This window comes from Leucoraja erinacea, chromosome 3 (assembly GCF_028641065.1).
Source record: "Leucoraja erinacea ecotype New England chromosome 3, Leri_hhj_1, whole genome shotgun sequence".
Taxonomy (NCBI): Eukaryota; Metazoa; Chordata; class Chondrichthyes; order Rajiformes; family Rajidae; genus Leucoraja; species Leucoraja erinaceus.
Window position 1 is genome coordinate 49072772 of NC_073379.1, and position 13554 is coordinate 49086325.

At 44.4% G+C, this 13554-nt stretch overlaps 1 protein-coding gene across 1 annotated transcript in view; it reads right to left on the reverse strand.

Moving 5' to 3' along the window:
- LOC129695559 (E3 ubiquitin-protein ligase UHRF1-like) overlaps positions 1-13554 on the reverse strand; it is a 106004-nt gene that overhangs the window by 47835 nt on the left and 44615 nt on the right. Inside the window, exon 3 of the mRNA XM_055632630.1 lies at positions 10330-10610. Within this exon, the coding sequence (XP_055488605.1) occupies positions 10330-10610 (281 nt within the window). The remainder of the gene's footprint in view (positions 1-10329; positions 10611-13554) is intronic.

The following is a 13554-nucleotide window of genomic DNA, read 5'->3' on the forward strand; positions in this document are numbered from 1 at the left end:
CTGTATCTCTAAACTAAACCAAACCTAAACATGTTTAGTGACTTTAGACTTTAGAGATGCAGTACGGAAACAGGCCCTTCGGCCCACAGAGTCTGAGATGCCCAGTGATCACCCCGCACACTAACGCTATCCTACGGTCTGGGGGCAAATTTTTTTACAACTTACCAAAGCCAATTAACCTACGAACCTGTACCTCCATGAAGTGTGGGAGGAAACCAGAGCACCCGGAAAAAACCCACGTGGTCAAGGAAGGACATACCAATTCCGTGAGGACAGCATCTGATGTCAGGATCGAATCTGGGTCTCTGGCGCTGTAAGGCAGCAACTCCACCGCTGCGCCACTGTGCCGCCTTGCTGATACAAGTACACAGCATTTGATGCCGCAGAACACAGATGAGGTTGTGCACTCTCAGGCTGGGAAATAAATATTTTGACTGCAAACCTAAAAAAATTGTTAAAAGTTACCAGCTTATCAAATGCATCCAGACACCTTGGTGAAGACTGCTCTGTTCTTTACATTCACCCAGCCAATGAAAGTGCATTACACCACCGATACCTGACCCCAATGACAGGGCAGTGTGTAATGACTCTTTTAGAACGGATCACATTAGCACTCTCATTCCTGGGGGCACATCTTGATTTCTAGCTGTGTTACCAGTGCACAGATTAGCCAATTAAAAGGGAGAAATAAATTGCAAATCATTGATCACATTTTTCCAAAGCTCCCCAAATTCAGGAATTATGCCTTCAAATTAGGAAATTGTTATTGATACTCAGTTATTCAACAAAGATGGGAGAGTGAGGGCACGTCTGCCCATTTAACATTAATTACAGATCTATCAGATGTGAATGCTTGAACAACAATCTCTGATTGCTCAATGCTTGAGCAACAATTAATTTGTCAAAAAGTTATAAGAAATTTAAATAGAAAAATTCTACATGCACAAAAATGGGGCTTCTTAATTAATCCAATTACTTTTGCACTTAATATGCTAAAATCACTGTAATTGCTTTTTATCTGATTTAAAGTCAGCAGGAGATCTTTGTTAAGTTTAGTTCATAACACAGTAAAGTCAGTTTAGATGTGTAGTAACAATATAGAGCCTGCAGCAGGGATCCTTCTTGCCAGTGCTCGCTATCATTACAGCTCACTCAATGTCAAACTCTAACAACACTGTGCCCTGGAGAAGGGAATGGACATGACTTGGGTCAGGAAATGCAAGGATGATGAGACATCGAGATCCAACACCACACCCAGCTCTCCATCCAGGTGTACCGTACAGGCGGGCACAGGCCTGCCGTTTTGTAATATAATGGACGCAGGTGTGTTGTGATGCAAGACCGAGATGCATTGCTGGTGGGCACAGGTCTGGAAAATGGGCTAGGAGTATCAGAGGTGTGGCGCATGTGGAGCAGCGAGAGGAGGGGAGGCAGCACAATCAAATAGAAAAACATCTGCTTCATGACTTAATATACCCTGTTTACATACAATTAGCCACAACAAGCTGTGCACCGCTTGTTCAGGTGTCCTATCATCCCCTTGTAGCAGAATTCACTCCCATGTGCAGGAGTCTCCGCTATAATGCGCACTTCCATGACATGAATTGGAGTTAATGCGAGTGATGAATCAGGAAACAATAGTTGCATTATGCAGAATAAATTGGTTCTGCATAAACACACATAAACAAAACACACGTAAACAAAACACAATTTCGATTGCGAATTAGAGGACCACTTAAAAGTTTAATTTTGTTACTGTAAACTAAAAATAGTAATGGTTGTATGTTACATTGTTTACTGCAGTATCATTGTACGTGTCAATAGAACAATTGCTTGTCAATTTCATGACACCATTTAGCAGGAAAAACACCTTCTTGAATTAGAGCCGGGGACAAAAAAAACGTATTTTTATTCCCGCAGTAAACAGACAGCATGAAGAACACAACTGCTACCTCAACATGGGTGGCCAATGAAATTAACAAGCAATTGCATTAATTGACTATTCTTAAGAAGGGTCTCAACCCAAAATGTCACCCATTCCTTCTCTCCAGACATGCTGCCTGTCCCGCTCAGTTAATGCAGCAATTTGTGTCTACCTGCTTCAATTCAAATGGTATCAGCTAACATAAAAGTCAAGGATGGTCACAAAATGCTGGAGTGACTCAGCGGGCCAGGCAGCATCACTGGAGAAAAGGAATAGGTGACGTTCGGGTCTAAACCCTTCCTTGGTCTGAAGAAAGATTCCGGCCCGGAATCTGAAGACGGTACCGACCCAAAACGTCAACTATTCCTTTTCGCCAGAGCTACTGTCTGACCCGTTGGGTTATTCCAGGATTTTGTGTCTAACTTCAGTATAAAACAGCATCTGCAGTTCCTTCCTATGCATAAAGATCAAGGACGTTGGTGGGTGACTGTCTGATGAGACTAGAATTCTGAAATGACGAAATGAGCTTGAAAAGAGAAAGGTGAGAGATCTGAGAGAAACATAACAAGTACAGAGAGAACCTGGGAATTTTTGCCTGGAGGGCTGGCAGGAGGGAATCACCACAGGCAACTCAATCAATGAGGGCCTTGAGCTCCTTGCACACGTTGAAAGTAAGGGCAGAAAGACATTGACAAAAATTACATTTAATGTGAGGGAATAAAACAGATTACCTTTTTATTTTAACAGACTCCCCTGCAATTTGTAATTGTGCAATAACCGGATCATGTTAATACTTTCTTAAAACAGCGAAGATCGAACAGTATGTACTGATAAAAACTAGAGGTAACACTTCAGGTTCATCCACCCATCAGCTCACCTTTCCCATCTTTTCTGTTTCTATTTAGATCTCTGACACTCGCAGTATTTTGCCTTCAGACATAGAAACATAGAACATACAAAAAGGTGCAGGAGTGGGCCATTCGGCCCTTCGAGCCTGCACCGCCATTCAATATGATCATGGCTGATCATCCAACTCAGTATCCTGTACCTGCCTTCTCTCCATATCCCCTGATCCCTTTAGCCACAAGGGCCACATCTAACTCCCTCTTAAATATAGCCAATGAACTGGCCTCAACTACTTTCTGTGGCAGAGAATTCCAGAGATTCACCACTCTCTGTGTAAAAAATGTTTTTCTCATCTCGGTCCTAAAAGATTTCCCCCTTATCCTTAAACAGTGACCCCTTGTTCTGGACTTCCCCAACATCGGGAACAATCTTCCTGCATCTAGCCTGTCCAACCCCTTAAGAATTTTGTAAGTTTCAATAAGATCCCCCCTCAATCTTCTAAATTCTAGCGAGTACAAGAGTACAAGCCGAGTCTACCCAGTCTTTCTTCATATGAAAGTCCTGACATCCCAGGAATCAGTCTGGTGAACCTTCTCTGTACTCCCTCTACGGCAAGAATGTCTTTCCTCAGATTAAGAGACCAAAACTGTACGCAATACTCCAGGTGTGGTCTCACCAAGACCCTGTACAACTGCAGTAGAACCTCCCTGCTCCTATACTCAAATCCTTTTGCTATGAATGCTAACATACCATGCTAGCTTTCTTCACTGCCTGCTGCACCTGCATACCTACTTTCAATGACTGGTGTACCATGACACCCAGTCTTGTTGCATCTCCCCTTTTCCTAATCGGCCACCATTCAGATAATCGTCCACTTTCCTGTTTTTGCCACCAAAGTGGATAACCTCACGTTTATCCACATAATACTGCATCTGCCATGCATTTGCCCACTCACCCAGCCTATCCAAGTCATCTTGCAGCCTCTTAGCATCTTCCTCACAGCTAACACTGCCCCCCAGCTTCGTGTCATCCGCAAGCTTGGAGATGTTGCATTCAATTCCCTCATCTAAATCTAGTCACTGCCTGCCATTGTGAAAAGGACCCGTTTAGTTGTACTCTTTGCTTCCTGTCTGCCAGCCAGTTCTCTATCCACATCAATACTGAACCCCCAATACCGTGTGCTTTAAGTTTGTATCTCCGACATCTCCCTACCGTTTCTAGATCTTACTGTCTCCATCACAGGAAACAGACTTCTGACCGACATCTGCTACAAACCCACTGACTCCCATAGTTATCTTGACTACACTTCTTCCCACCCTGCTTCCTGTAACGACTTTATCCTGTACTCTCGATTCCTCCGTCTACGCCGCATCTGCGCCCAGGATGAGGATTTCCATACCAGGGCATCAGAGATGTCCTCAGTCTTTAGGAAACAAGGGTTCCCCTCTTCCATTATAGACGAGGCTCTCACTAGGGTCTCCTCGATATCCCGCAGCTTCGCTCTCACCTTCTACCCCATCAGCTGTCGCATACAGCATATAATCCTCCAACATTTTTGCGACCTCCAACGGGATCCCACTACTGGCCACATCTTCCCATCTCCACCCCTTTCTGCTTTCCGCAGAGACCGTTCCCTCCAAAATGCCCTGGTCAACTCGTCCCTTCCCACCCAAACCACCCCCTCCCCAGGTACTTTCCCCTGCAACCGCAGGAGATGCAACACCTGTCCCTTTACCTCCCCCCTCGACTCCATCCAAGGACAAATAGTCTTTTCAAGTGAGGCAGAGGTTCACTTGCACCTTCTCCAACCTCATTTACTGTATCCGCTGTTCCTGGTGTCAACTTCTCTACATCGGCGAGACCAAGCGCAGGCTTGGCAATCGTTTCACTGATCCCCTCCGCTCAGTCCGTCTTAACCTACCTGATCTCATCACTACAACTCCCCCTCCCATTCCCAATCTAACCTTTCTGTCCTGGGCCTCCTCCATTGTCAGAGTGAGGCCCAGTGCAAATTGGAGGAAAAAATTTGCTTGAGTACTTTACACCCCAGCGGTACAAACATTGACTTCTCTAACTTCAGATAGCCCTTGCTTTCTCTCTCCATCCCCTTCCCCTTCCCAGTTCTCCCACTAGTCTTAATGTCTCCGCCTATATTCTACCTATGTCCCGCCCCCTCTCCGGACATCAGTCTGAAGAAGGGTCTCGACCCAAAACGTCACCCATTCCTTCTCTCCAGAGATGCTGCCTCACCCGCTGAGTTACTCCAGCATTTGTGTCTACCCCGGAACTTTCTAAGTTGGGTACATTTTAGGTCGGCTATTGAGTGTGGTGAAGTTGGGTGCATGAGTTTTGTTAACAAGAGTGAACGTTTGAGATTGCCCGCCGACTTTGCCGTGGTGCAATGTATATTGTGTAGTTGTGTAGTTTATTGTGTTGTGTAGTTGTGCAATTGTGTATATTGCGTAGTTTTGTTTATTGTCACGTGTACCGAGGTACAGTGAAAAGCTTTTGTCGCGTGCTAACCAGTCAGCAGAAAGACAATTCACTCATGATTATCCCGTATCCCATCCTTCTGCAAATCCTCCTATTACAATGTTTGTGTGTGAATTCCGCAAAGATTTGCAACCATTGGATGGTTTTTATGGCCACGTCAGTCTCAACTTCCTGATCAGGATTTATTCAGCAGAATTTTCAAAGTACAAGGCAGTGGAGAGCTTTCAAAATTCCAGTCATATCTGTGGATGCTATGGGACATATACAGGAATTTAAATAATTTAGTCCTGAACTAGTTGACAAGTCAGAGAGAGAGACAGTCAACAAGAATTAAAATCTTTCAAATGAAGGTTGCAATGTTTGGCTTTTTAAACCCTGAGGTAAACAAATACACAACAGTGGCAAAGGGTATGGGTTGGAAAATTGAAAAGGAAAAGCTTGGTGTATTGTTGGTCAGAAGATACGCGGAACTACGAGATCCTCTTTGCCAAAGTATAATTTCTGAAATGCCGTCAAAGACCTGGCCTCCTAAATATCAAAGCAATATACTCTTAAATAGACACAAAAAGCTGGAATAACTTAGCGGGCCCAGCAGCATCTCTGGAGAGAAGAAATGGGTGACGTTTCGGGTCGAGACCCTTTTTCTGACTGGTTACGGATAAGGGAAACAAAAGATATAGATTGTGATGTGGAGAGATAAAGAACAATGAATGAAAGATATGCAAAAAAGTAACGATAATAAGGAAACGCCATTGTAAGCTATTTTTAGGGTGAAAATGAGAAGCTAATGCGACTTGGGTGGGGGAGGGATATAGAGAGTGGGAATGTCGGGGCTAACTGAAGTGAGATCAATCGATATTCATACCACTGGGATGTAAGCTGCCCAAACGAAATATGAGATGCTGTTCCTCCAATTGCATCTGACAATGGAGGAGACTGAGGACAGAAAGGTCTGTGTAGGAATGGGAAGGAGAATTAAAGTGTCCAACAACCGGGACATCAGGTTGGTTCAGGAGCGCTGAGCGAAGGTGTACTGCGAAATGATCGCCCAGTCTGCATTTGATCTATATCTCTCGTTTCACTTATCCCTAACCAGTCTGAAGAAGGGTCTCGACCCAAAACGTCACCCATTCCTTCTCTCCAGAGATGCTGCTGACTTACTCCAGCTTTTTGTGTCTTTCTTCGGTTTAAACCAGCATCTGCAGTTCCTTCTAATGCAATATACTCTAACTTTCTTCTGGTATTCAAGCCATTATAGCAGAAAGATAACATTGACAAAGAATACAACTATTAAAGTAGATGGTGATATCCTTGTCCCTGCTGCTTAGGTTCAAACATACTGAGAGACTCACTTTTGCGCCTCTCCCTGACCTGTCAACAAGTTAGAGAAGTTGGAAAGAGGGGTTTCAAATGGTAATGGATTACTGGAGTGCTGTAGTTGGATTACTTTGCAGCAACCCATGAAAGATGACGAAGCACCATCTGTGTGAGCGATTCATAGACAGAGATGCGTAAGTCTCAAAGTCAACTCTTCATCAATTGAATATTTGTCAACTTGTCCAGAAGGAACTGCTGGGACAAGTAGTGATGTCTGACAAGCCGAGCAATCACGGGTCAGCTCTGGGTTTGGACAGGAGCACAGACCAGATGAATTGATCAACCCAACTACCAGACTCGATCACACAATGATTAGAAGCGCTCTTGCCATGTATGTGTTTTATATTGCTCAACCAGCAGCAGGATGAGAATCTGCCAAATTCTTAATCACAACAGAGACCATGGCAACAGTGTCTGAAAGCAAACTCACCAAGCAACCAACATTTCAGAGGTAAGAAATTAGGAACATGTCGACAAAGATTTTGAATGCGGCATTTAATACCAATAGGTTTCAAAATACAATAAATATTTTGATGATAACGTGATATTTTAGGTTACTCAATATGCACAGCAAATAGACTAGTAGGCCCCCCTCGGTCATGACTGACCATGGGTGATGCATCCTAGTTGTTGGCTGCTTGCTCCAAACCTCGGCTGGAGCAGCATCGCTTGTGGCTGAAGAGACCAATGCGGGAATGACAGTCTCTGTCGCAAAGGTCACATTTGTGTGTGGTCTCTGGTTTGTTGAAGTCGCTGCGCTCCTTTCTGCGTGCCCGCTTGTCTGCCGCTGCGTTCAACAGTTTCTCTTCCCCCGTTTTGAGATGTTGTTTCAGGGTACCCCTCCACCTCGTGCGGTCAGCTGCAACGCTCTCCCAGGACTCCACATCGATGACTAGCGCCTTCATGTCTCTCTTGCAGACAGCCTTGTAACGTAGCTGGGGGCGGCCGATGGTTCTCCTCCCAGATGTCAGCTCTCCATAGAGGATGTCTCCTGGAATATGGCCATCCTCCATGCGGTGAACATGGCCCAGCCACCACAGTCTGCGCTGCCTGAGTAGAGTGTAAATACTGGGAAGGCCAGCGCGAGACAGGATCTCGGCGTTGGACACTCTGTCTTGCCAGGATATGCCCAGGATACGGCAGATGCTTCTCAGTTGGAAGGTGTTGAGTCTTCTCTCCTGCCTGGCATCTGTAGTCCTTGTCTCACTGCCGTACACCAGCGTGCTGTTGACACAGGCGTTGTAGACTGCTATCTTTGTCTTCACTGTCGGCTTTGGGTTGGTCCACACTCGAGTTGTGAGGCGAGCGAGAGTTGTAGCTGCCTTCCCCGATCCTCTTATCAATCTCTGTGTCCAAGGAGAGGTTGTCGGTGATGGTGGAGCCGAGGTACGTGAACTGATGGACGGCATCAAGTTCATAGTCGTCGATGGTGATGACAGGCGGCGCCTCTGTATCCTGCCCCAGGATGTTCATCTTCTTCAGGCTGATGGTCAGCACGAAGTCCTTGCATGCCCGATAGAAGCGGTCCATCAGTGACTGTAGTTCCTGCTGGGTGTGGGACACAACTGCAGCATCATCGGCAAACAACATGTCTCTGATGAGACCTTCACGTACTTTTGTCTTTGCTCTGAGGCGGGTGAGGTTGAGGAGCCTGCCATCTGATCTATTACGCAGGTAGATCCCCTCTGTTGCAGTGCCCAAGGCATGTTTCAGGAGCAGAGCAAAGAAAATCCCAAAGAGTGTGGGAGCGGGGACGCAGCCTTGTTTGACGCCACTGCAGGTCGAAGGGCTCAGAGAAGCTGCCATTGAATTGCACTGTCCCCTTTGTGTTGATGACGAAGGATTCTATCATGCTCTGCAGTTATGATGGGTTTCAAAATACACTATATTTTGATGATAACCTGTGAGGTGTGTGATATTTTAGGTCACTCAATATGCAGAGCAAATGGACTAGAAGCTATGAAGTAATAGAAATGACAGTGACATTATCACCAAAAAAACTGGAAATGAACAGACATGGGGGTATAGCTTTAAGGTGGGTGGGAGGGCAAGGGTTAAAGGAGATGTGCACAGCTAGCGCGCACACACACACACACACACACACACACACACACAGTGCTGAGTGCAGGGAACACAATGCCAGGACTGGTGGTGGAGGAAGATATGATAGTAGCACTTAAGATGTTTTTACATAGGCACATGTATATGCAGGGAATGGATCACATGCAGGCAGTGATTAGTTTAAATTGGTGTCAGGATCGGCAAAGTCATCAATGGGTTTTAGAGCAAGTTCCAATGCTGTAGTTCTATGTTCTTTCAAAGGAAACCCATTAACAATATTATATAACTGCTATAACGCTCTGTATGGCTGCCATGAATAAAAAGGTTGTAAACCTTGGCAGTGCAGTGTTTAGATTTTTGTCAGCAATAAGCCAGCATTTTCAAAATCTATGTACACGAGGCTTTCAACTTCTCTTTGCCGCAATCAAAAGGTGGGGTTTAGACAGTTCCTCACTCTTTTCCATTATTCTCTACTGATGAAATGGAGATGAAATTGTAATGAATTGAGCAGCAGAGATTATTCAAGGTACTTCTGAAAGGGCATTCCTTTCCACAGATGATATCATAATATTCACATCTCTTCTCTGTTTTCCGCAAGCTGCTGCTCCCGATTCCCATGCTCTCCAGAATGTATTCATATCTCACCACAAGCATATATTTTGCTGAGAGGCATAAAACATCATTTCCCACTTTGTTTCAACATACTTCAAAAGGAAAAAAGCAATAAATGGGGTTGATGCCTAAAGTAAACATTTGAGTCATTATTATTGTTTAAAGTATGACCATATTCCAAATTCCCTGATCCATGGCAATTATAAATGTCATTTTTAATTGCAAGATTTCTTCTGCCAGACTCTTTTGCCCTGTCCTGGCCTGGCCCACAAGAGCAAGGTTGAGTCATGATCATAGTTGACAACTTCCCCTATATTTTCCTTGGAGCTCCAACTGAGATGCATAGCATCACCATCTCCTTGTATGACCCCCCCCCCTCCTCTCCAAGATGTGGACAGATGCACGGGTACAAAGGATTTAGAAGGATATGGGCCAAATTCAGGAAAAGATTACAAACCCAGTTCGCCAGCTTAGTCGGCATGCACAAGATGAGCCAATGGGCCTGTTTCCATGCTGTACAGCTCTATGACTCTATGCACACAACCCTGACTTTCAAATATTGTCTTTCCCTCATTACCGCCAGTCCAAATCTTGGAACTGCCTCTGCAACAAAACTGTGGGAATACGTTCAGCAAACGTTCAACGAAGGGTGTCGCTGTCACCATCTGGGGTAATCAGAAATGACCCAAAATGCTGACCTTGCCAACAATGTTCAGATCCTGAAAAAAATTATCAATTGAAATGGGGAAAAAAAAACAATCTCCAAGGTTTTTTTCAATGCAAATAAAAGATATATTGGCATTCCTGATCAGTAAACTAAAATCTACCTGACTGAATTAGAGGTAATATTTACTGTTAAATAAAGTGCAATGTTTTATTTGATAAAACTAGTTAATTTTGATGATATATTTCTTAAGCTTTGTATTTTTCATTTCTGTATTCAAGTTTCTGTACACGGCATTGCTGTTTTCAAGAATAAAACCCAGTTGGCTTCAAGCAGTGGGGACTAGACTTACTCATCATATTTGATATGGTACAAAATATCACTGTCTGCAGAATCCACATTAGACGTAGATGGTGCACTGTCCAGATTATTTGACGTGATCCCACTACAGTGCTGTGACTGCTCTTGGTCCGAGGGATCTTTAGCATACTGAGCACATGCTCCTGTCCTTTCATTTCCATTGGCATCTCCCGAGTCATTCTTTTGTCCCTTTGTGCTCCGTGAAATATTTACAATGTGAGCTTCAAACCAGGCTCCAATGACCACATCACGGGCATCCACCAATTCGTTTATCTGTAAAATACAAATTAAAAAGAAAATCAAGACTCTTTCTTCAATTACCCAATGGTAAGCCACAACATTATAAACATTCTTTTCTGTCGCATTGTGTTGAAATTCATAGAGAGAGAAGCATGTCAAACCAATTTAGTTTTGCACTTGCACACCTTTGCTTGAAACAAAGATCAAAGGTGAATGAAACACAGGATGAGAACGAGTGATAGATAACGTAGAACTAGTGTGGCTCGGTGGGCTGAAGGGCCTGTTTCTGCAGGTGCTCAGCCAAGCACCTGCAGAATTCTCTTTAATCAAGCATTTGCCACACAGAGGTTCACCTGCATCTCCTCCAACCCCATCTATTGCATCCGCTGCTCTAGGTGTCAACTGCTCTACATTGGTGAGACCAAGCGCAGGCTTGGCAATCGATTCGCCCAACAACTCCACACAGTTCACATTAACATACCTGGTGGCTCAGCACTTCAACTCCCCATCCCATTCCGAATCCGACCTTGCTGTCCTGGGCCTCCTCCATGGCCAGAGTGAGTCCCACCACAAATTAGAGGAGCAGCACCTCATATTTCGCTTCGGTAGTTTACACCCCAGCGATATGAACATTGACCTCCAATTTCAGGTAGTCCTTGCTTTCTTCCTCCTTTCCATCCCCTTCCCAGCTCTCCCACAGCCCACTGTCTCCGCCCCTTCCTTTCTTCTCCCCCCCCCCCCCCCCCCCCACATCAGTCTGAAGAAGGGTCTCGACCCGAAACATCACCTATTCCTTCTCTCCATACATGCTGCCTCACCCGCTGAGTTTCTCCAGCATTTTTTATCTACCTTCGGTATTTCCAGCATCTGCAGTTCTTTCTTAAACCATTCAGATAATAATCTGCCTTCCTGTTTTTGCCACCAAATTGCATAACCTCACATTTATCCATATTATACTGCATCTGCCATGCACCCTGCAGCCTCATAGCATCCTCATTGCAGCCCACATTGCCACCCAGCTTCGTGTCATCTGCAAACTTGGAGATGTTTCATTTAATTCCCTCATCGAAACCGTTAATATATATTGCAAATAACTGGAGTCCCAGCACCGAGCCTTGCGGCACCCCACCTGTCACTGCCTGCCATTCTGAAAAGGACCTGTTAATTCTTACTCTTTCCTTCCTGTCTGCCAACCAGTTCTCTATCCATGTCAATACCCTACCCTCAATACCATGTGCTCCAATTTTATACACTAATCTCTGATGTGGGACTTTGTCAAAGGGGTTTTGAAAGTCCAGATACACCACATCTACTGGCTCTCCTTATCCATTCTACTTGTTACATCCTCAAAAAATTCCAGAAGATTAGTCATGCATGATTTCACCTTCATAAATCCATGTTGACTTTGACTGATCCTGTCACTGCTATCCAAATGCACTGCTATTACATCTTTAACAATCCACTCAAGCATCTTCCCCACTATCGATGCAAGGCTAGCTGGTCTATAATTCCCTGATTTCTCTCTCCCTCCTTTCTTAAAAAGTGGAGTTACATTGACTAACCTGCGGTCCATAGGAACTGATCCAGAGTCGAGAGAACATTGGAAAATGGTCACCAACGCATCCACGATTTCTTGAGTATTCTGGGATGCATTTATCTGCCCTCAGTCCCAACAGTTTGCCTAACACCATTTCCTGACTAATGTGGATTCCTTTCAGTTCCTCCCTCCCACTAAATCCTCGGTCCCCTAGTATTTCTGGGAGATTGTTTGTGTCTTCATTAGTGAAGACAGAACCAAAGTACTCGTTTAACTGTTCTGACATTTCTTTGATTCTATCTATAAATTCACCTGCCTCTGAAAATAAGGGACCTTCATTTGTCTTCACTAATCTTTTCCTTTTTATATATCTAAAGAAGCTTTTTATATTCCTTGCAAGCTTTCTTCCATGCTCTTTATTCCCCCCTCTTAATTAACCCCTTTGTCCTCCTCTATTGAGTTCTAAATTTCTCCTAGTCCCCCGGTTTGCTGCTTCCTCTGTCCAATTTTATGCCTTTTCCTTGGATTTAACACTATCCTCGATTTCCCTCATTAGACACGGTTGAGCCACCTTCCCCCTTTTATTTTTTCACCAAACAGGGATGAACAATTTTTTGGAGTTTATCCACGCGCTTTGCATCTCCACCGCAACTCTTTAAGTATAATTTGCCAATTCCCGTCACATACCTTCAAAGTCTCCTTTCTTTAAGTTCAGAACCCGAGTCTCTGAATTAACCGTGTCACTTCCCATCCTAATGCAGAATTCCACCATATTATGGTCACTGTTGCCCAAGGAGCTTTGCACAACAAGATCGCTAACTAATCCTTCCTCATTACACAATACCCAGTCTAGGATGGCCTGTCCTCTAATCGTTTCTTCTACAAATTGGTTTAAAGAACCATCCCGTATACATTCCATTCTTCCTCCTCAGCACTGCTACCAATGTGTTCAAGAAGGAACAGCAGATGCTGGAAAATCGAAGGTAGACAAAAGTACTGGAGAAACTCAGCAGGTGCAGCAGCATCTATGGAGCGAAGGAAATAGGCAACGTTTCGGGCCGAAACCCTTCTTCAGACTGAATTTGGTTTGCCCAATCTATATGTAGATTATAATCACCCATGATAACTGCTGTACCTTTGCTACACGCATCCCTAATTACCTGCTTGATCCTATCCCCAACCTCCTTACTGCTGTTTGGTGGTCTGTATACAACTCCAACAAGCGTTTTCTGCAGTTGGCTATTTCACAGTTCTACCCACACTGATTCTACAGCATCCAAGCTAATGTCTTTCCTTGCTATTACATTAAACTCCTCTTTAACCAGCAATGTCACCCCACCTCCTCTTCCTTTCTGTCTATCCTTCCTGAATATCGAATACCCCTGCATGTTTGGCTCCCAGCTTTGGTCACCCTGGAGCCATGTCTCCGTAATTCCAACT